This window comes from Anguilla anguilla, chromosome 17, assembly GCF_013347855.1.
Source record: "Anguilla anguilla isolate fAngAng1 chromosome 17, fAngAng1.pri, whole genome shotgun sequence".
Taxonomy (NCBI): Eukaryota; Metazoa; Chordata; class Actinopteri; order Anguilliformes; family Anguillidae; genus Anguilla; species Anguilla anguilla.
Genome location: NC_049217.1, coordinates 18,537,926 through 18,561,831, shown reverse-complemented (window position 1 = coordinate 18,561,831; position 23,906 = coordinate 18,537,926). Strand labels below are relative to the sequence as shown.

The following is a 23,906-nucleotide window of genomic DNA, read 5'->3' as shown; positions in this document are numbered from 1 at the left end:
TATGCTGGTTGGTGTTAGGTTTGGGGTTAGGGTTTGGGATGGGGTTAGGATTATGGTTAGGGTTTGGGATAGGGTTAGGATTATGGTTAGGGTTTGGGATAGGGTTTAGGATCAGAGTTAAGATTTCGGATAGGTTTAGGGCTATATATCTTTGGATGCGGTTAGGATTAGAGTTTGGGGTGTAAGTGTTTTGGATGGGGTTAGGGTTAAAGCTTGGGATGGGGTTAGGGTTATGGTTAGGGTTTGGGATAGGGTTAGGATTATGGTTAGGGTTTGGGATAGGGTTAGGATCAGAGTTAAGGTTTGGGATAGGTTTAGGGCTATGTTTTTGGATGGGGTTAGGATTAGAGTTTGGGATGGGGTTAGTGTAAGGGTTTTGGATGGGGTTAGGATTAAAGCTTGGGATGGGGTTAGGGTTATGTTTTGGGATGGGGATAGGATTAGAGTTTGGGATGGGGTTAGTGTAAGGGTTTTGGATGGGGTTAGGGTTAGAGTTTTGGGTGGGGTTAGTGTAAGGGTTTTGGATGGGGTTAGGGTTAAAGCTTGGGATGGGGTTAGGGTTATGTTTTGGGATGGGGATAGTGTAGTGACTGTACGCCCCTCTCTCCGCTCCTCCAGGCTGTAAGCACGTGAAGGGCATCCTGCTCTTCGGCCCTCCCGGCTGTGGTAAGACCCTCATGGCCCGTCAGATCGGAAAGATGCTCAACGCCCGCGAGCCCAAGATCGTCAACGGGCCCGAGATCCTCAACAAGTACGTGGGCGAGTCCGAGGCCAACATCCGCAAGCTCTTCGCCGACGCCGAAGAAGAGCAGAAGCGGGTGAGACGCGCTGCCGTGGTTACGTGCCGCCGTGGTTACGCACCGCCACGGTTACATGGTTATGCACTGCTTTTGCTTTCTCTCTTTTGCTCACACACATGTGTGACAAGATATATAAACACGCACATGCACATGTAACGTTACACACTAGCAGTGTCTGGCCGTCTTACCACCCACCCAATGAGGGAGACGTAAGGAATCACGCTCACTGGCTTTCCATTTTTGCATTACGTCATGGGCGTCTGATCTGGCCGGTTGTTTATGGCTGTGTCGCCATCTTTGAGGGCTGGTGTCGCCTCTAACGATCCCAGGGATTGGCGAGTCACGGCCTGGCCGTTTGAGCTGCATCCGGGACCGACCCTCTTCTCGCCCTGCCAGGGCGGGGCGGGGTGCCGTAACCGTGCCGACGGGACGGCGACGGCTTCACTCTGCACCTGTAATGAGCGGGACCTTATCTGTGGGCCCGGGTTCGCGAGGTGCAGAAGCGCCCCCCCCCCCCCCCCCCCCCCCTCCCTCATTAGTCGAGCCCCCCCTCTTGGCTGCGTTAAATGCTAGGGCGGACAGGTGCGGGGGAGGGGGTGAAGGTCGCCATTGTGCGCTGGCCCGTCAGCAGCGGCCGTTCTCGCGGCGCTGGAGACGCTGAGTTTGTTTTTTTTCCTTCACCGAAAGATTCCTCCTCATCATCGCAAAGTAAACAGCAGGGATACTGAACTCAAAGCTGCCTCAAACCTGGCGCGCCAGGCCTGTAGTGCTGCTGGGTCTGATTCTGTTCCTCTAATGGGGATGACTTATACCTGACACCAGGCCTGTAGTGCTGCTGGGTCTGATTCTGTTCCTCTAATGGGGATGACTTATACCTGACACCAGGCCTGTAGTGCTGCTGGGTCTGATTCTGTTCCTCTAATGGGGATGACTTATACCTGAGACCCCAGGCCTGTAGTGCTGCTGGGTCTGATTCTGTTCCTCTAATGGGGATGACTTATACCTGAGACCCCAGGCCTGTAGTGCTGCTGGGTCTGATTCTGTTCCTCTAATGGGGATGACTTATACCTGAGACCCCAGGCCTGTAGTGCTGCTGGGTCTGATTCTGTTCCTCTAATGGGGATGACTTATACCTGAGACCCCAGGCCTGTAGTGCTGCTGGGTCTGATTCTGCTCCTCTAATGGAGATGACTTATACCTGAGACACCAGGCCTGTAGTGCTGCTGGGTCTGATTCTGTTCCTCTAATGGGGATGACTTATACCTGAGACCCCAGGCCTGTAGTGCTGCTGGGTCTGATTCTGTTCCTCTAATGGGGATGACTTATACCTGACACCAGGCCTGTAGTGCTGCTGGGTATGATTCTGTTCCTCTAATGGGGATGACTTATACCTGAGACCCCAGGCCTGTAGTGCTGCTGGGTCTGATTCTGTTCCTCTAATGGGGATGACTTATACCTGAGACCCCAGGCCTGTAGTGCTGCTGGGTCTGATTCTGCTCCTCTAATGGAGATGACTTATACCTGAGACCAGGCCTGTAGTGCTGCTGGGTCTGATTCTGTTCCTCTAATGGGGATGACTTATACCTGAGACACCAGGCCTGTAGTGCTGCTGGGTCTGATTCTGTTCCTCTAATGGGGATGACTTATACCTGACACCAGGTCTGTAGTGTTGCTGGGTCTGATTCTGTTCCTCTAATGGGGATGACTTATACCTGAGACCCCAGGCCTGTAGTGCTGCTGGGTCTGATTCTGTTCCTCTAATGGGGATGACTTATACCTGACACCAGGCCTGTAGTGCTGCTGGGTCTGATTCTGTTCCTCTAATGGGGATGACTTATACCTGACACCAGGCCTGTAGTGCTGCTGGGTCTGATTCTGTTCCTCTAATGGGGATGACTTATACCTGAGACCCCAGGCCTGTAGTGCTGCTGGGTCTGATTCTGCTCCTCTAATGGGGTGACTTATACCTGACACCAGGCCTGTAGTGCTGCTGGGTCTGATTCTGCTCCTCTAATGGGGTGACTTATACCTGAGACACCAGGCCTGTAGTGCTGCTGGGTCTGATTCTGTTCCTCTAATGGGGATGACTTATACCTGAGACCCCAGGCCTGTAGTGCTGCTGGGTCTGATTCTGTTCCTCTAATGGGGATGACTTATACCTGAGACCCCAGGCCTGTAGTGCTGCTGGGTCTGATTCTGCTCCTCTAATGGGGATGACTTATACCTGAGACCCCAGGGGTTATTTCGCTAAGCAGCATTGCTGAGTTAGCTGGAGCAAAACCCAGAACAGCTCTTTTTACTTCATTAATCATCATTAATCAATCAATTAACTGCCAGGTAAAACAGCAAAAAGCCAGCAGTACTGCTAGCCTTGAAGGCCAGATATCAGTCTCACCGCGGTACAGCCCCTGTGTCTGTGGTGAGTGGAAAGGCCCTGCTTGTATTCCCATCTGGCCTAAAGTGAAGATAAGATAAGATATACTTTATTGAACCCCGTGGGGTAATTTGACCCATCCTAGCTACAGTGCAGTGCTTAGGGACCAACTCCAGTTCTGAGGCCGGTATCTTGGTCAAGGGCAACGTGTACCTAACCTGACATGACCTGACATACCTACCCTTCTGAGCAGAAAAGAACAGAAAATGAAACTCAAGGTTCTGAATCAAGGATTTTGGCCTACAGTGAATTTCCAGGCCCGATTTCTTGCGTTTGTGCTGCGCTCGTTCCAGCTGGTTCACATGCAGGCAGAATTAAAGCAGGAGGTCGATCGGAGCGCCTAAAACCAGCAGTGCTGCTCCACATGTCTGACCAACCTGGATAACTGGCTCTGTCCTGTCTCTCTGCCCGCCCCTCTCTCCACCCAGCTGGGGGCCAACAGCGGCCTGCACATCATCATCTTCGACGAGCTGGACGCCATCTGCAAGCAGCGGGGGAGCGCGGCCGGCAGCACCGGCGTCCACGACACCGTGGTCAACCAGCTGCTCTCCAAGATCGACGGCGTGGAGCAGCTCAACAACATCCTGGTCATCGGTACGGGGGCGGGGGGGGGGTCTGAGGGCTGACCCGGGGACAGTTTTTGTTGGTGGTGCTCGGGTATTTTGGGTAGTGGTTGGGTCCCCTGGAACACGGAACGGTGTTTAGTGTCCATTTTTGTGCACTAGGCGGTTGGGGTGAAGACAACAGTCGGCCTTTTGGGGGCCAGATTGCAGTGGAACAGGTTACCACTGGTGTAGAGATAACCATCTTGTGTCAGAGGTGTGTTTCTCAGAGACAGGTGGACTGCAGTTAATCAGACTGTTTCTCTCTCTCTCAGGAATGACCAACAGGCCTGACCTGATCGATGATGCTCTGATGAGGCCTGGCAGGTTCGAGGTGAAGATGGAGATCGGTAAGATGGACAGAGCCGTGTCCTTTCAGCCCAACCGTTCACCTAACCTCAGAAAGCCCCCCAACTTTTATGAACTTTGTCTTGTATTTATCTATGGCTGTGGGTTACGGACAAATGCGGCACTTTAATGAGTGTGTGAATCTTGGGCAGATTCAGGGTAATTCCCATTCCTGCTGGAGGGGAGGAAAACTGAAAACGATCCAGTGTTTGAATGACCTGGAGAAATTCATTTTCAGTCTCAGGCACTTGAAGCACTTTGTGATTGAGAGTTTGAGGACCGCCAGCTGTAGTAGATTGTGTTCAGAAGAAGAGGGGCATTAGCATTATAATGGCGGAATTCGACGGAACGCGGTAAATAAACGTAGGCGACGATTTCTTGAGCACAGGCGGAAGAATGGGGCCGTGCTTCCGTAATTCTGGATTTCCGCACTTGAGCGGGATCGCCTCTGGAGCTCGGAGCTTTGTCCGTTTTTAATTTTGCGAGCTGCGGTCCGAGGCTGGTCAGGGCGGTCGGGTGCGCCGTAATCCGCCGGCCTCTGCATTCTGCGGGGGGAGACATGAAGGGCGGCCATTGTTGCCCTCTGCGTGCTTTGTGGGGGTTTAGGCCGGGGTTTGCTGTGAAGCGCATTGTGTCAAGTCCTCTCTAAGACACGCTATATCAGTAGAATTTGGTTGATTTGATTGAGTGGCAAAATGACAGCTCTCAATGTTTGGTTTAGTTTTTAATTTGGCCCCCTCCCCTTTATGACGTGTGCGCTGTGTCATCCGATATCCCATCATTCCCCAGGGCTTCCGGATGAGAAGGGCCGCTTGCAGATCTTGATCATCCACACGGCCAAGATGCGCGAGTTCAACCTGCTGTCAGGCGACGTGGACCTGCCCGAGCTGGCCACCGAGACCAAGAACTACAGCGGCGCGGAGCTGGAGGGGCTGGTCAGGGCCGCCCAGTCCACCGCCATGAACCGCCACATCAAGGTGCGCCAACCGCCCGCCGTTTACAGCAGCGCTAACCAGCCCTGTTCCTGCAGATACACCATCCTGTAGGTTTGCTAACCAGCCCTGTTCCTGCAGATACACCATCCTGTAGGTTTGCTAACCAGCCCTGTTCCTGCAGATACACCATCCTGTAGGTTTGCTAACCAGCCCTGTTCCTGCAGATACACCATCCTGTAGGTTTGCTAACCAGCCCTGTTCCTGCAGATACACCATCCTGTAGGTTTGCTAACCAGCCCTGTTCCTGCAGATACACCATCCTGTAGGTTTGCTAACCAGCCCTGTTCCTGCAGATACACCATCCTGTAGGTTTTCATTTCTAATTTGGCATGCCTGATGCTACTAATTAGCAACTCAGCAAGATCTATAGCTGTTGAAGGCGGTGCGCTTTGTTAGGGTTGGAGTGAAAACCTACAGGACGGTAGATCTGCAGGAACAGGGTTGGTTACCACTGGTTTAGTGGTAAAAAAAGACTAAGCCCAATATGAAATCTCAGAATTAGGACCCGACCTGACCCAACCTGAACTCTTGCCTGTCTGTCTGTCTGTTTGTGCCCTTATGCCCAACTTGCCCAGGGCAAACTGCCAAGAGAAGATCTTTTAAGTGTTTAAGCCCTCATGCAAGGACACTAAATCTGAGCTCCAAATTGTTCCCCTTCCCGATATTCCTGAGGAATTCCAAGCCGAGCGCTCACTGTGCTCCTTTGGGAATCGAGAGCAGTTAAGAGCCCCAAACGGGAAAACACGGGAGTCAAACCTCGCGGCACAGGAGCGCGTCTACAGTCAGAGCAGCAGAAGCGTTAACCCCCCCCCCCCCCCCCCGCCCCGCGATATTTAATAGTGTTGAAACACACCGCCGTGAGCTGACACGGGTGTGACGAGCTGACGCTCCTTTCTTCTCCTTTCTTCTCCTCTCTCGCTCTCTCCGTTTCTCCCTCCCTCTCAGTCAGGAACCTCTTTTAACCCTCTCAGCCTTGTCACTCTGAGGGACCCGTGTGAAGGCGGGGGGTCCCTGTAATCTCAGCCGCTGGAGCACCCGGGGTGCTGCGCAAAACTGCACGCCAGAGAGGAGCGCATTCTACGAGTAACTGCGCTTCTGTTTAGAGATGAGCAAAAAAATACGCTCAAGTCTTGCCATAGGATCTTTCATTTTTCATTACTTTTCAATCAGCTGGTATGATTAATGAATGCTTTGAAAAGCTGATGATTTTTAATCATGGTTCAGTACCCAGCAGCTGAGCTGATTTGGTTACTGAGGCTCGTGGTTAATTTACAGAAGGACACAAAAGATTTCAGAAAAAGATTTAACAAAATATTTTAAGCCTTTTCAAAGGCTTGGTAAATAACTTGCCAAAGCAGCCCATTGGTGGCATAAGGTTCTCCTGCCTTTGGCGTTGCAGTGCACAAGCAGCTGTCACAAGTGGCCCTCCAGTCAGCCAGCGGACCGGACCACTGACATTAAACTCCAGTCCTGGAGGGCCGCTGTGTCTGCTTGTTTTCGGGGTGATCTTGGCATCAGTGGTTCGTTTGTGGCATTGATTGGCTAAGGAATCCACACACCTTGTTCTCAAGTCATTGATTGGCTAAGGAATCCACACACCTTGTTCTCAAGCCATTAATTGGAAGCCGATTGAAAGGAAACCACAAAAACCCACAATCACTGCGGCCCCCTGGGAATTCAGTGTGACTCCCCTGTTCTTGAAGAACGTCTGATTGAACACCACCAGTCTTCCTTGGTCTTGTGAGCCAGGCAACAGGGCAAGCATTTTGGGAGTAGTTCTGCTGCTGTGTATTTAATTGCTGTTACCGTTGGAACTGTGATACGTGCTAATGCTAATTCTAAATGCTAACGCCTTAAGCATCTCCTGCAGACCCCTATTGCAGAAGGGAATGGCATAAAACTTCAGCAATTATAAATACAATGATGCACTGTGCAAAAGGCATTTTTTCATGACATTTAAATGAATTATTTGGAGACTGCTAATTTAAAGACAGCTGGGGATTTTTTTTTTTTTTAAAGAATGGAAAAAAACCCTGGCAATCTTATCCTTCTGAGCCTGAAATCTTGGCAGCCTCAAACTCCATCTCGCATGTTTGAGACGTGGCTGAAGGCTAAGACACGCGCTCGCTGGCGCGCAGACAGAGGAGCTGCATCAAACCCGACTCATTCATGCAGCTCAACGTGCTGGAAACGGCCTCGATTCGCTGTGGCAACGCTACCTCCCACACCTCCACGTTAATCATTGATTCGCGTTTGCGTAATCACTGCGGCCTGCTACACCGTATGCTCTAAACTGGCCTCTTGTTTTGTCCCCCATTTTGGATAAAGTGAACAGTAAAGGGAAACAGAAACCTAAACTAATTGGTGGCACAGAAGAAGAAGAAGAAAAAAAAGAGCACGCTGGTCAAATGAAAGTGAGGGGTTTGGTGCCAAAGGCACAGTACGTGTACGTAAGTCTCTGTCTTTATAAAGATTCCGACAAAGCTATCTAGACACACCTGGGCTGATTACCTGAGGTCATCCTCAGGTGTGCACAGCTGCAGGTGGGGCCCATTGGGGTCTAGTAGCCCTGGAGGTGTCCCAGGCCTTTGGAAACAGCATGAAGCTCTGGCAGTGGCCACATGGGGAGGGGCAGCCCCTCTCTGCTCCTCCCCCACCCCTCCTGGCATCACGCACGCACCTTTCATGGATCCCAAAGAGCTTTACAAAAAGGGGGAGGGGCTTAGCTCAACCGCCGCTTTTTGTGGAGCGCCCCTCCTCGTCGTGCCCCGAAGCCAGTTCCTTAAGCCAATTGAAGTGCGGGATAATGAGACAGGCCCGATTGAGAGAATTTTGGCAGGACCCTGGGGAAACCCCTACTCTCAGTCTCTTTTAGGCTGTCGGTGCCATGAGATCTTTAATGACACTGAAAAACATGTCATCTTGGAGACACAGAGGGCATTGTCCATCAACCAAACAACCTTCAGGTCAATAGTGCGTGGAGTGCACTATAACCAAATTTATCATTCTAATTCTATCCCCCCCTCTTTCTTCTTCACTCTCTTTCTATCTCTCCTTCCCTCTCTCTCTCCTGCTCCCTTGCTCCCCTCCTCTGCCTCTCTCCCTCTCTTCCCTTCTCCCTGTCTCTATCTGTCTTTTTCCCTTCTCTCTCTCTCTTGCTCTCTTTCTCACTCTCTCTCTCTCTCCCTTTCCCTCTCTCTCTCTCTCTGATTTATTGCCATTGGCATGGCATACAATAGGAACAGATTGCCAGATGCTAATCAGCAGTGAACTCTGAAACCTCTGTCTGTCTGCAGGCGAGCACCACGGTGGAGGTGGATATGGAGAAGGCCGAGAAGCTGCAGGTCCATCGAGCGGACTTCATGGGCTCCCTCAACAACGACATCAAGCCTGTGAGTCCCCCTAACACTGCACCCCCAGGGCAGTCTGCCCTACTGTAGTCCCCTGGATGCCTGTACTTACCCAGCTTAAACGGGCGCTGTCTGCTTACAGCACAATGTGGCTTGTTTCAGAAGCTCACCAGTAACTGATCCACATAATCCCGCTCTTGAGATCCCTAGTCTTAAGTATTTGCCTTTTAAAGTAGTGACAGATTCCCAAAACAAATGGGAGATTCGAGCTCCCATTCGACCCACAGCGCCGCCTCCAGTTAGTTAGTTATGATGAGATTTAGAATGAAGACCACGGATCTCTGGATTCTCAGTGGCCCAAACGATGTTGCGCTGCAGTGTGTTTATTATTTTTCTTAACGTTGACTGCCCCAAGGCCTTTGGAACGAACCAGGAGGACTACGCCAGCTACATCATGAACGGAATCATCAAGTGGGGCGACCCGGTGACCCGGGTGCTGGACGACGGCGAGCTTCTGGTGCAGCAGACCAAGAACAGCGACCGCACGCCGCTAGTGTCCGTACTGCTGGAAGGTGAGACTGCTCTAAGACCACACACACGCTATCACACACACGTTAATGCACACTATCACACAGTCTCGCACACACACACACACACACACACACACTAACAAACGTACACACGCTATCACACACGCGTTAATGCACACTATCACACAGTCTCACACACACACGTACACACTAACATACGTACACACGCTATCACACACACGTTAATGCACACTATCACACAGTCTCACACACACACACACACGCGTTAATGCGCACTATCACACAGTCTCACACACACACACACACACGTACACACTAACAAACGTACACACGCTATCACACACAGACATGCACGCACACACTGTGCTTGATGCGCTGACGGTGTACTTCACATAAGTGTGCGGGCGTCTGTCCACCTCAGGTCCCCCCCACAGCGGCAAGACTGCCCTGGCCGCCAAGATCTCGGAGGACTCCGAGTTCCCCTTCATCAAGATCTGTTCTCCGGACAAGATGATCGGCTTCTCAGAAATCTCCAAGTGCCAGGCCATCAAAAAGGTGAGCGCCCAGGCCCGTGTCTCCCCCTACAGGATAAAATGAGTCACGAGTTGCCTTGTCCACGGCGCTAGTAGTCTTCCAGAAGAATCCGGAAGCTCACGTAGCCTTCAACACTCATTTATTACATCTCAAAAAAAGAACTGCCATTGATAAGATGAGGGGCAACCCACTGTGTTCCTTAAAGGAATTAGACATCTCTGTTACCCTCACACGCGCACAGCTAAGCTGGGTAGCTTAGCTGGATATCGTCTCTGGATATCTAAGCTGTGGATATCTATTTCTGATATCTCAGTTCTGGATGTTTATTCTGGATAGTGTCTGGTTTGGCAGTTTGTCTAGCTGGTAGCAGCTAATTAATTGCCAGCAAACCAGCATTGACATGCTAAAGCTATTCTGTTAGTCATTATTCTGGGTACATACAGCCAGCGGCAATCAGACGTACCTCATTGTAGCGCACTCGTGAACACAGATGTTGTTGAGTTACAGAATAGCAAATCAGCTCTATTGAGCTGCAAGTAAGTACAGTGGGACGATTTGATGATTTTTTTGTATGCTCGCTGCAACAACAGATTCTCCCAATTAACTGGGTTTAATGAATGGGGAAGCATTCTCAGCACTACAACGCCTGATTCAGCTACTTAAATAATCATGGTTATCAAGACCTTGATTAGTAGAATCGGATGTGTTAGCGCTGGGCTGTAACAAAAGCCTGCACCCACACCGGCCCTTTTCAGATTAGATTGGACACCCCTGCCTTCAATGTTTTGTGCTCAACAGCCATTTTCTGTCTCTGTTACAGGTGTTTGACGATGCTTACAAGTCCCAGCTGAGCTGCGTGGTGGTGGATGACATCGAGCGTCTGCTGGGTTAGGCTCCGCCTCTTCCTGTTCTCCTCTCCTTTCCCGGACACCTCCGCGGTTCATATAGTCAGCGCCCTCGAACGTCATCCCAGATCAGTTCTGTCACGCAAGGAATGAGTTTGGAATTAGCTGAGTCAGTGATGAGGGTGGGGTTTGTCCTCCCTTTACCAAAACTAGTACTCACCGTTGGCCTAGGTCAGACACCAACCACACCCGTCCCACAGGCATACGCACAAAGGGAAGCACACACATATAACGAAATGCTCTGGAAATGGGTACCCTTTTGTCATACGATTGACCTTTTTTTAATCATGCCTCAGTCGACTGCAGAATCTCCCTTTAGCATGCGGTTTGTCAGAGAGACTTCAGTAAACAGGGACATTGAACACTGCAGGAACATTGCATGGTGGCTGCATGTCATTACCGCTACAGGAAGTGCTACAGTGCCGCCTGCAGCTGCCATATTGTACAGGGGGAGCCCCTGCCCTTGTATTTGGAAGTGTGCGGTACCTGTGAGGGCTCAAGTCCTGACCTCACCCCTGGTCCCGCCCATAAAATGGGCGGACGCCAGGACCCATGCACCCCTGGGTCATCCCGAAGCCCCTGTTCACACGGGGCCACTGGCTAACCTGTCAGCCAGAGAAAGCATCAGGATCCCACTCATAGCACCCAGTCATAACCTGACTGGCAGGGGAGCGGGAATGAACTGGGAAATAATGAGAAAGTGCATTTTGGGATATGTAGTCATAAACGTAGCTGTCTCATTAACCAGACTGAGAATGGAATTGAACCAGACAGCATGTTCAGTAGGAGTCAAAGCAATGAACTCTTTCAATGGATCAGATGACCTATTAATTGTTGTAAATGCAACGAATGTACAATATTCTTAATAGAAACCACTGTGTTACTAACCCAGCAACATTCTAATGTTACATTCTAACATTTTAATCCTACCTGACCAAAAAATTCTAAATCACTGAGGAAGTGCTAAGAGTGCATTAGCATGGCATGGCATAACATTCACAACAATGACAGTGGAAATAAATGCAGTAAGATGCATGACAGCACAAACTGCTGGATTACGAAAGGGGACCATTTTAAAATGGCTTCATGATTATACCTGGTGACGCTGAGTCTGTCTCTTTTTCCCCTCAGATTACGTCCCAATCGGGCCTCGCTTCTCCAACCTGGTGCTGCAGGCCCTGCTGGTGCTGCTGAAGAAGGCCCCGCCTCGCGTGAGTACTGACCCACGACCCTTACCCAGCCGCCACAAAATGCTCCTGCAGCGTTTCTGAAGCGTCACAGCATTATGCCATTATAGCCGTGATGTCATCGCTGAGAATAAAAGCTTGGGGCTAGTCTGGCTTTTTCATGATGTCAAAGCTGAGAATAAAAGCTTTGGGCCAGCCTAGCATTAGCGTGATGTCATAGCTGAGAATAAGAGCTTGGGGCTAGTCTGGCTTTAGCATGATGTCATGGCTGAGAATAATAGCTTGGGACTAACCCGTGTGCCTGTAAGGGTGAGTGTCATCTAGCTAGTGGCAGATAGGTGGCAGCATATAAAGCCATTTGATGTTCAGTTGAAGGCTCGTTCAACCACATCTTTTTTTATGTCATAAATCACACATGTGTGGTTCCTACTTGCTGGTGTATTTTATTGATTCTAGGTGCTTCTACAAGTTCTGTTCATGCTGTGAGAAGCTTTTTATAGTTTTTCACTACTAGTGATTGTCAGATTTCACAGAGGTGGTGGAGGCATGTGTGTGTGTGAGGGGGAGAGAGATGGTGGGTGTGATAGTGTCTGTGTGTGAGCGTGAGTGTGTATGATAGTGTGTGTGTGTTTGTGTGATAGTATGTGTGTGTGTGAGTGTGTATGATAGTGTGTGTGTGTTTGTGTGATAGTATGTGTGTGTGTGTGAGTGTGTGTGTGTGTGTGTGTGTGTGTGTGTTTGTGTGAGTGTGTATGACAGTGTGTGTGTGTGTATGTGTGATTGTGTGTGTGTGTGTGTGAGTGTGTGTGATAGTGTGTGTGTGTGTGTGTGAGTGTGTGTGAGTGTGTGTGTGTGTGTGTGTATGTGAGTGTGTGTGATAGTGAGTGTGTGTGAGTGTGTGTGATGGTGTGTATGTGTGTGTGTGTATGTGAGTGTGTATGACAGTGTGTGTGTGTGTGTGAGTGTGTGTGAATGTGTGTGATGGTGTGTGTGTGAGTGTGTATGACAGTGTGTGTGTGATAGTGTGTGTATGTGTGTGTGTGTGTGATGGTGTGTGTGTGTGTGTATGTGAGTGTGTGTGATAGTGAGTGTGTGTGAGTGTGTGTGATGGTGTGTGCGTGTGTGTGTGTGTGTGAGTGTGTATGACAGTGTGTGTGTGATAGTGTCTCTCTCTCTGTCTCTCTCAGTGTGGTGTCAGTGGGAGCTGTTTTGTGCTGAATTGGGCCGCTGGTATTTCAGTGGGGATTGTAAAGGCTGGGGCTCAGTGGGGTGCCGGAGCTGAGCAGAAAGGGCTCTGGGAGATCTGGGGCCTGGCAGCGCAGCCGCCTGTGTGGCACCTCATCTGCATGCAGGCTCACACAGCCTGCGCCACGGGGGGGTGGGAGGGGGCCGGCCCGCACAATAATCCCCCCCCCCACCCCCCCACACCGGGGCCCCTGGGAATCCAGCGCCTCCACACCCCCACCTGGAGACTCCAACAACGCAATCGCCACGTCACGGCGGCGCGGCCGTCACCGTGGGTCGCTGGGGCTGTAGCCGCAGGTCGCCAGGGGCATCGCCGGGGCTGTCGCTGGGGCAGTTGCCATGGTCGTCGCTGGGGCTGTTTCCAGGGCCGTTGCCGTTGGTCACTTAGGCTGTTGCTGGGGCCATTAATATAAATAATCCCTCAGAAACACTACAGAGTAATGCCATTAACATAAATACCCCCTCAGAAATACTACAGAGTAAAGTCATTTACGTAAATACCCCCCCCAATAAACACTACAGAGTAAAGTCATTAGCATAAATACCCCCTCAGAAATGCTACAGAGTAAAGTCATTAACATAAGTACCCCCTCAGAAATACTACAGAGTAAAGTCATTAATGTAAATGCCCCCTCAGATACACTACAGAGTAAATTCATTAACGTAAATAAAATACTTTATGGGATGGAGTGCGGTTTACCACCGGTTCCTGGGTGGTTTGTCTGGGAAATGACTGAGGTGACCTGTCCCCTTAGCTGTAACACACTTAAAGGTCATTAAATGACCTATATAAATAAATTACATTGTTATTAACAGTTTTACAGCTTTGCTGTCTTCAGTTAGTCTGGAGCTCACTCACGTGACATAAAAGTCTTACTTGATCCTTGCACCGTAGATGTACAGCGTGTGTTTTAGTGCTCATCGGTCTACTGACTTCCACCCTGACAGGCCGCTGTGTGGAAAGCAACCTCAACTGTGAGGCCTCTTAGCATAATGAAGTGATTGTTGGTAACATGGTTCGCTGAAGTCAGGTAACTGTGTGAATGGGGGAAACTCTCATTAAGGTAATTAGTATTATATGGGGTTTTCAGTAATGTAATATTATGAAGTGAGATGTTGTGGTGTAACATGCTGGCAGTGAATTTAGTAGCGAGACACCTTATTGGTACAGTGTATTCATTAGTGTTATGACACAAATGCCAGAGGATGGTGTTGAGGCAATTGAATCGGGAGCCAGAAAATCAGACCCAATTTGACACTGACACTCCGTCACATTTGCCTATAAAGCACGATATGCAGACAGCATCACAGTTTTGGGTGTGTCTCTTTGTGTCTTGTCATACTAACCCAGAGGAGGGGGGATGGTTTTCCCGACAGGGCTGCCACACTGGAGGTGGCTCTCCCAAAGACTCATGGGACAGCCGGTGCCCAATGAACCATGTGCGCCACGGACTCCAGCCCAGAACCATGCCCTGTCACCCACTCTGGACTATGGGCAGGGGCTGGAGTGCCCATCACACCGCAGTGGGTGGTGTTTATAGTGTCCATCACTCACTCATGGCAAGCTCTGATGTGTGTGTGTGTGTGTGTGTCCCTGCATGCACTGCAGGGCCGCAAGCTTCTGATCATCGGCACCACCAGCCGTAAGGATGTCCTCCAGGAGATGGAGATGCTGGACGCCTTCAGCACCACCATCCACATCCCCAACATCTCCAGCGGGGAGCACCTGGTGGAGGCCCTGGAGGTGAGCGGGCGGAGCCAGGGGGATAGGAGAGAGAGAGGGAGCGGACGAAAGAGAGGAGTTGACTGCATATTTGACTGTGCTCAAGTTCATAATTTTTAACAAACGCAGACATTCAATGTAATGCTCGTAACGTACAGTGCAGTACAGTACAGCAGCCTGGTCTGTGCGCTGTTGATACTGAGTCCTGCGTGTGTTTCTCTGTGATGGCTGCAGCTGCTGGGAAACTTCACAGACAAGGAGCGAGCCACCATCGCCCAGCAGGTGAAGGGCAAGCGTGTGTGGATCGGAATCAAGAAGCTGCTGATGCTCATCGAGATGTCCCTGCAGGTGAGCATCAGCGGGGTTTTCTGCAGAGCCTGTGTGCCTGTGCGCTCGTGGATGCTCTCGCAGGGCTGGAGACTGTGCTCTGTGCGCCTGTGCGCTCGCGGATGCTCTAGCAGGGCTGGAGACTGTGCTCTGTGTGCCTGTGCGCTCGTGGATGCTCTCGCAGGGCTGGAGACTGTGGTCTGTGTGCCTGTGCGCTCGTGGATGCTCTCGCAGGGCTGGAGACTGTGCGCCTGTGCACTCGCGGATGCTCCAGCAGGGCTGGAGACTGTGCGCCTGTGCGCTCGCGGATGCTCTAGCAGGGCTGGAGACTGTGCTCTGTGTGCCTGTGCGCTCGTGGATGCTCTCGCAGGGCTGGAGACTGTGCGCCTGTGCGCTCGTGGATGCTCGCGCAGGGCTGGAGACTGTGCTCTGTGTGCCTGTGCGCTCGCGGATGCTCCAGCAGGGCTGGAGACTGTGTAATTGCTGTGGTATGCGCTTGTGCCGTTCGCTCTGCTTCCCCAGAGAGGAATGAGCCGGAGTCTGCTGAGACTTGCAGCGCTCAGACGCTCTGCTCCGACACGACGACGCGCTCGCTCCCCCCCCCGGCAAGACTGCCTTCGCTTTACACTCGTTTTCTTCTTTTCCTGCTTTCTTTTTTTTTCTTCCTCCTGCTCCCTCGTCTTTTTTAAAGAGTTCTTAGCGTTTTATCTCCCAACAGCCACGGGCAAAGTGAAAAATAAGTTATTGCTCACGTTGCCGCCATGTTTTTTTTGTTTAAAAAAAAAAAAAAAAAAAAAAGTCTTTTTCAGCTCGTTTTTTTTCTTGCCTGTGCCGACTCTCGGCTGCCGTTTCCGTGGTTGCACGTCTGCTCTGGGCCCAATGGCGCAAAGGCTCTGGGCCGGCCGTGAAGAAACCGTCTGTCTATGAAGCGTCAGGGAGCTACCTGCTCCGTCGCTATACGCATAGACGGGGAGCGATCTATTTAAAAGACCCTTCTGGGAGTTCTATAAGCAGCGATGTAAAATGCAGAACACTCCTCGTGTTCACAAGTATTTCAGCACTTTGCCAAAAACAAACTTGAGGCAGTTATTTTCGCAAAGGGACTTCAATACAATCGGGGCTGGCGAATAAAATCAGGGTTGATTGTGGCATTCTCGTGGTGCCAGAGCTCCTAGCTGTGATTAGCATCAGGCTAATCATGCTAATCTTTATCTGTCGATAAAGCGTGTGATCAGAATGCTTGGCTGTTTCGTTTGGGTCTCTGTCATGACTGTATTTACCAGGCTTCAGGTCATTGTTCAGATGAGGAGAATTGTGGGAAGGCCCGTCTCACCTTTAAGTTTTCCCCATTACAACACTTTTTTGAGCAGCAGCTTCTAGACTGGGGCTCAATATGGCTGCCAACTGTTTTCACCGCAAAAACCCAGATAAGTCAATCTAAAAGAAAAGTATTTTTGTCTCATATTCGTACTTAAAATCTGATGTCTATTACTTTTTTGATGAATAAGACAAGAAGATTGCCAGTGAGGTGAGACAGTTTAAGACTAATACAGACTAATTTCAAAATTTGCTAAGTTGGTAAGGCAAATATCTCTACTTGAGAGAAAAACACACGATTTTGCAGTGTTCAGCTATCTGGCACAGAGACTTTGACCTGCGGATTATACACCGTTTCTCAGCCACATGGTTTGTCTGCTGCTTGCGTGTTGGATGAAAAGCAGACAGAAGTGCTGATTCTGTAGAAAGGGATAAAACTGTAGCGGCCTTTCTGTTCTCAGTGACGGACTGCAAATCGACAAATTTCCTCCGAAACGCGCCAGGCATCCACAACCCTGAGGGGCCTTTCCACAAGCTGTCAGTGCTGAACATGCCCCCCCCTCCAGTAGTCTCGCTGGGGGGGCGAGGAGGTGGGTAAGGGGGTCTCCAAACTCGGACCCCCATGGATTCTTAGCCAGGCCTTGTCAGGCAGCCCCACTTGAAGACTCCCCGACCACGTACAGACACCCTGGGGCAGCACGGGGAGGGGGCGATAATTGCCCGGCTCTCTCGCCCTGTCTCCGGCGCGGAGGCTTGATCCTGCGGTGACGGCGATTTGTTGTTGTTATTTCTTGTTGAAAGCAGCGCTCAGGGGCCCGAGCTGAGACTGAAGCCTCAGAAACGTGCTGCAGGGAGAGGGCTGCAGTCTGGTGCTCCAGCCTGCTGCGTCTACAGGCCTGCGGGGAATATCAGTCTCTAACCGTGCTCTGTGTGTGTGTGCGTGTGTGTGTGTGTGTTCATGTGTGTGTGTGTCTGTGTGTGTCTGTGTGTGTCTGTGTGTGTCCGTGTGTGTGCGTGTGTGTGTGTGTGTGTGTGTGTGTGTGTGTGTGTGTCTGTGTGTGTTCATGTGTGTGTGTGTCTGTGTGTGTCCGTGTGTGTGTGTGTGTGTTCATGTGTGTGTGTGTCTGTGTGTGTCCGTGTCCGTGTGTGTGCGTGTCTCTGTGTGTGTTCATGTGTGTGTGTGTCTGTGTGTGTCCGTGTCCGTGTGTGTGTCCGTGTGTGCGTGTCTCTGTCTGTGTTCGTGTGTGTGTGTGTGTGTGTGTGTCCGTGTGTGTTTGTGTGTGTGTGTATGTGTGTGTGTCTGTATGTCTGCACTGCTTGATTCCAGATGGACCAGGAGTACAGAGTCAGCAAGTTCCTGTCGCTGCTCAAGGAGGAGGGCGCGTGAGTACCCATCTACCCCCTGCCCGCTCCCCACCCCCCCCCCCCCCCCCCCGCATCAATCACGGTAACCCCCGCCACCATGTCATGTTCTGACATCATTCATTCTCTCCTTTTCTCGCCTCACCTCCCCACCTGCATTGCACCCCTCTCCTTTACCGCCAACCCTCTCTCTCTGCTGCCCTTTGTGGCCGATCACAGTAAAATGGAGTCATGCGCTCCTGGAGCCCGGACCCTCTGCTGTCCTGCTCAGTATTGAAAGCGTGTGCGAGTGTTTCACCGCTGCGCCAAGCCTGACAGAATCACGGGTAGCAGTTATGATGCGTGACCGTGTACGCCTGCAGATTTCCTGCCCCCTTAGCCGTCAAAGGCTGCAGCTCAGACATAAACAGCGTCTTGTTTCTGATTGGCCTGCCATGAGAGCGATGCATTAGAGGCCACCTTCAGGCCGTTATTGAACTGAAACATCAGGACGTGTCTGCGAGAAATGCCACGTTTAATGCTGAAATTACGTGCGCCTCATTTCAACTGGGCACAGTTATCAGCCACTGCTGATGTAGCTCCGCCTCTGTGTGGAGCTCTGTGCTCTCAGACCCTGTGCTGTGCTGAGTGAGACCAGCACTGTGCTATTAATAATAATAATAATAATAATAATAATAATAATAATAATAATAATAATAACCTTTTTAACTTTTACATACAGCATTTTATTGGGTATAGTGCAGAGCTATTTTGGTCTTTTAAATATTTTTTTAATGAAACTACAAAGTTTCATGCGTTCATTGTAATGGGACAGTGGCTCTGGGGACTACAGAAACACAGTTTCAAGTTGCTCCTCCTCACACACTGACTATATTCAGTTACTTAATTATCAGTGATGTTTGCACAAGTGCCATGTTCCAGCACACGCAAGCAAAGGTGATGCTTAGTGAACAATGAGGTACCACTGCTCAGGCTACTGTGGTAACACACGCACACTCGCATGCACACACACAAACACACACACACACACACATACACTCACACGCGCACAAACACACACAAACACACATGCACACAAACACACACACACATGCACACACACACACTCTGCTAGTAACCGCTGTGTCCCAGCCGCCCTGCACACACAGCCCTCTCTGTCCCAAAGTTTTGTTTTCTTGGTTTGATTTGATTCTGTTTTGTAACCACCAGGTTGGACGAGGCCAATCACATCCGAATATAGGCCCCCTCCCCCACCCACCCCCCGATGTAGTGGCTAACAGACGCTGTCACTTATGGTAAGGGTGCCCCTAATTACCTTCCCAACCACATAGAATAGAAAGCTACACCCCTCCCCCCCTAGAGTTTAGGCAGCCCCCCTACTTCCACTGAGAGGCGACCATGTACACCCTGACTCCTTACGTCACCCCGTCCACCCGTCTACATTGGGGACATCCACTCGGCCATTTTAGCCGGTCCCCTCTCTCCTGGGCCAGGACAGTGTCTAACTCATTCACAGGCCATCCCAGGCTGCTCCACAGGACTCGCCTCCATTCCCAAAACATACAGAGGCCAACCAACAGGTCCCAGCACTCAAGCCCATTTCCCACCATGCCCCATAGAGCTCTCAGGGTACCCCCTTTCCTTACAGCTGTGCTCAGTGCATATCACCAGGAGCGTCGCTAGTGGGGTGAAAGGTGGTGACGATTCTAGGGGCCCACGGTTTTTGGGGGGCCACAGCTTAAAAACTTCCATTTGTTTTATTGTAAAGAGGGAGGGCCCTGAGCAATATTTTTCCCAGGGGGCCCAGAATTCCTGGCTCCGCCCCCGCGTATCGCCTCTGGTCCTAGCGGATCACATTAAAGTCCTTGGCAACCAGTGCTTTCCTCTGTTTTCTGTGATTCTCCTCATAGTTGTGCGGTCATAATTCAGTCATGATTATGTTCAAATGTGTGTTTGAACATGCGATCGCTTCCTCCCTCATTTCAGTCTCATGAATGTCGGTACCTCCTGCTCTTGCTGTGAATGAGCAGCCCTGCTGATTACTTGTGTGCTGAGCATTGCCTGTAGCAGCAGAATGTACTAGACCTTTATTACATGACCTTTTTACATGACCACTGCTTTTCTTTAAATGCAAATGCATGTATTGTCAATACATATGCATACATTTTCTGAAATCTTGGTTTTCTTGATTTGCATGACTGCAACATTAAGCTCTCTTTGTCCTGTGAACTCTTTCTTTTTTTGGCCATCTTCTCAGTGATAGGTCAGTGTAGTCACATGACAGGGACTGAAGGAAACCCAAAAAAAACCAAAGGTTGCGACAGGCCAGTGGACTCCGAGACGAGAAGCAGTGATTGGTCAGTTGAAAGTTGAATTCCAAGCAGGGATTGGTCAGTGGAAAGAAAAAAGTGAGCAGAAAGATCTGAAGAGAGGAGTCACGTGATAGGCCAGTTGGAGTCACATGATCATACGAAGCAAATGGCCATACCTGAACCTGAGCCTGGTGTAGTCATATGACTACATACGAGAGAAATAGTAAGGCTGTACACAGTTTCACATCCAACCGCCTGTATGATGACTGAGTTAAAAATGCAGATCTCCCTGAGCTGGTACAGGTGTGTTGCAGCCTATCAGTCAGTGGCCTTTGATTCTGCGTACCTACAGAATCCCGCGTTATATTTTATTTGGCAGAAGCTTTTATCCTAAGCGACATGCAATACGTGCGCAATGAAGGTCATTGGAACAGCTGCAGAACACAGTTCAGATAAGGTTCAGATCAGTTATCCATAGCCATGAACATCAGGTCCAGTTCATACGGTAAGCATAGCCTAAGTCAGTAAAGTTATGGCATGAACTAGAAGTGAGGCGTGAATACAGGAGATTAAAGAGAAGAGGTGAAACGCCCCCTCTGCTGCTCTACAGACCCCCGAAATCTGAATCAACATGGCCCCCAAACCCCCTAAAATATCACCCCGATATCTAATGACCGACCCCTCCCTGCCCCCGCCTCTCTCTCCAGAGACCACAGCTTCTTCGAATAGAGTCGCCGGACCAGCGCCCGTCCCGCCAGGAGAGCCAACCCGGAGGGAAACCAGGGGTTCGGACAAAAAAAAAAAGAAAAAAACGTTCCCTCCTTCCCAAACACGGAGAAACAGACCTCTCCTCTTCTGCACTATTAGTCCTAGTCCTCTCTGCATGTTTTCAGTGGTAACCATAGCAACCCCGACTCCACCGTCATATCAAAAGATGCGTACACGCGCTGGTTAATCACGGAGTGCCCGGCTGGAGTGCTGACGCAGTGTGTCCCGTGTGTAAATGCAGTCTCGATGGTGTGTGCTGTGCATTGTGCTTTGCCCGCCTAGCCGTGTCATTCACTTTCTATATAGGTTATGCTTTTAAACAGTCTTTACGTATAGGCCCATAGATGTGCTCTTTGTGTACGTATAGTGGATATATGAGAAGTGCTGTACGTAGCGTGTATATGCGTTCCCGTCATGCGTATTTATTTATATATTTTTGTATATAATATATATATATTATTTCAAAAAATTATATATAAAATGCTTAGGATGAATAATTATATTAAGTGCTGTCCCCTAAATTCTTTCTCAGTTTACTGTGTCTGTGTTTTGTGCGTGCGTCGGTGTGTGAGAGAGAGATAAACAATACTTGTGTCCTTGTAAATAGAGCTGATGTACGTTGTGGTCTTGCAGGAGCACCGAGCAGTTTATCTCCTTTAAAAGGAATAAGTCATACAAGAATAGCTGTTGTGTCCTTGAAATCTCTTCTGTGACATTTTGCGTTTCCAGTGCAGAATAACTGTGAATCTGTGTGTGTGTGTCGGTGCGTGTGTGTGTGCGCAAGAGACAGGGAATACGGCTTGGGCATATGTGTAATTCAGTGTACTTGTGTGGTTTTGCTAGTATTGTTGCGTTAGATGGAAGTGTTAATGGAGTGGCTGGCACAAAAGTAACATTGCTTGGCATGATGGTAGTAATGAGTGCTCGTTGTTGTCCACGTGTCCTAGACAGTATTACTGTAGTCTGTGCGCTTCCTGTTGGCGTGGGTGAGGTAGGAGTCCACAGCAGGGCCCTTCCTGTCACATGATCCCCTCCCACAGGAAGAGATGAGGTAAATTGTTGACCATTACTCCACGAAAGCAGATCAGAGCGATGAGAATGCATTCCTTTAATAAAAAATCCAAAGCACTTAACACTAACACATGAGGGGTGTGGTCCCCTCTCTTTCACTTTGAGGTCGAGCCCCTGTACGTCCACTAAACGAGCAGCTGTTGACAGCACGCCCTCTGAACAGTAGGGTGAGCGTCAGCATTTATTTATTTGTGTACTTATCTGCATTTATTTATTTAGATGTTTTAATCGATTTTAATCGTTAGCGTACGACGTAGGTCCGCTTACATGTACAATCCGAAGGCGTTTTCTATTGGCGGCGTGGCCTAGCTCGTCCGCGCGCGACTCTGTCCCATGTGAGTTGGCACTACGCCCCCGCCCCCCCGCTCCCCCTAACCCCCCACTCCCCTTTTCTCCCAGAGGCCATAGAAAGGGGGGAAGAGCGGAGAATGGGGCACCCCCCCCCCCCCCTTGGAGGGTGGCACAGAACCCTCTCTCCTTCTCTCTTCTCCCTCCTGCTGTGAGATGGTGTGATCCGCGTGAATGCCACTGTTGTGTACCCCGCACCAGTCCACCACCCCCCACCCGCAACCCACCAACCCCCGTCTCCACCCCTCCACCCCTCCAAAAACGCTGTACAGAATCCGGATTAATGGTCAGGTATCCTGTTTAGTCTGGTAATTTCGGGGGAAAGAGTGTGCTCTGCCTCTCCCCCTTCACTGTGTGTGTGGGTAATCTCAGTCTAAACCGTAGTCGTTCGTGCTCATTGCCGTTTACACACACTGAACGCCGTGCAATGTGCTTTCATGTGTCTTTTTTCCCTCTGCCGAAAAGTATCAAAAGTAAAAGCCAGTCTCAACCTGATGTAATATTTTATTTATTTATTTACTTATTTATTTATTTCTTTCTTTCTTTCTGTATTTTTTCATGTGAACATGTGCTTGTTGTTCAAGGCTCTTTGTTATGACTATTCAAGATGTATGGCAAGATGCAGATGAATTATTGCAATAAAAGCACAGATACACCCGTGAAAGCAAGATGTTTTTCCTTCATATTGCAGTGTACATGTATGTATGCTTATGCATGTTTGTGTGGACCTGTCTCTGGCTCGCTGGCTGTCCAGTCATTCACTGGTTTCATTAGTTTAATATTACTCTCCTCTTCCTCAGCTGATGTGTGGTGACAGAAACAAAATGGCTGCTGCACATCGACCAGGTGGATGCTTCATATTGGTGACAGTTGAGATGAATTTCTCTTCCTTCAGACTATGAGATTAATAGCAGTGTGAGTGAAATCTATTGTCATAATTATTATATGTATATCAGTATGAGTTAACACACTGTGTGATACTGTACAATCCTGATATTGACTACTTTTCTCGACCAATGGCATTTATTTATTTATTCATTTATTTATTGACTGGATTTAATTCTCCTGCATAAAATGTAATTAACTTAATTTTGTGCCCAAAGCATCAAAATGATATATTTTTTAATGAGTTGTATCCAGTGTAAGCTGTTGTCGGTATAGAGTTAATTTTGTTTGAAAGAGGCTTGGTCTGCGATTTTCTGATCTGTGGCATAATTATCATAATATATTGATGACAGAATTGCATAAAAAACCCTGTTTTTAACAGGCAAAAGAATGACTGGGAATGAAAATACAAAGCAAGCATGAGACAAGAATTTATTCTTCAAATATATACTCTTAGTTCAGTCATACAGGTATATACATTATATAATAAATAATATTTATAAAAACATAGCATTTCAGATTATAAAATAAAAAGGGAAATATTAACTTTAAAAACTTTGTACAAAACTTTGGATATAGCGAAAGACAAAAAAAAACAGGCAAAACAAAATGGTGGGGCTGCCATGGGGGACCTTTAAATAGGGGGTGCAGGCGTGAAGCTACATCATAGCGTAAAAGCCTACTCTATGCTCGCTTTCCGTTGTTAAATATAACTCATAGGCTGCAAGGCTGTGGGGTGATGTCGCGGTGAGGCCTCGCACGAGTGAAGTGAAACCCTTCCCTCCCTTCCATTTTCGGCGTTTTGGAGTGGTCCACAACCGCCGATGGTCGTTGTTTCTCCA

The 23,906-nt window shown here is 49.5% G+C and overlaps 1 protein-coding gene across 2 annotated transcripts in view; it reads left to right on the top strand.

Moving 5' to 3' along the window:
* The window catches only part of LOC118217258 (vesicle-fusing ATPase-like), a 53,812-nt gene extending 33,008 nt beyond the window's left edge, over positions 1 to 20,804 (top strand). For both annotated transcript variants that reach the window (XM_035399125.1, XM_035399124.1), the window contains exons 9-21: positions 619 to 818; positions 3,663 to 3,828; positions 4,112 to 4,186; positions 4,974 to 5,161; positions 8,476 to 8,571; positions 8,945 to 9,101; positions 9,502 to 9,635; positions 10,435 to 10,501; positions 11,651 to 11,730; positions 14,561 to 14,695; positions 14,909 to 15,022; positions 17,646 to 17,701; positions 20,700 to 20,804. In XM_035399125.1, the coding sequence (XP_035255016.1) occupies positions 619 to 818; positions 3,663 to 3,828; positions 4,112 to 4,186; positions 4,974 to 5,161; positions 8,476 to 8,571; positions 8,945 to 9,101; positions 9,502 to 9,635; positions 10,435 to 10,501; positions 11,651 to 11,730; positions 14,561 to 14,695; positions 14,909 to 15,022; positions 17,646 to 17,701; positions 20,700 to 20,721 (1,490 nt within the window). In that variant the 3' untranslated portion in view covers positions 20,722 to 20,804. The remainder of the gene's footprint in view (positions 1 to 618; positions 819 to 3,662; positions 3,829 to 4,111; positions 4,187 to 4,973; positions 5,162 to 8,475; positions 8,572 to 8,944; positions 9,102 to 9,501; positions 9,636 to 10,434; positions 10,502 to 11,650; positions 11,731 to 14,560; positions 14,696 to 14,908; positions 15,023 to 17,645; positions 17,702 to 20,699) is intronic.
* The last annotated feature ends 3,102 nt before the right edge of the window (positions 20,805 to 23,906 follow it).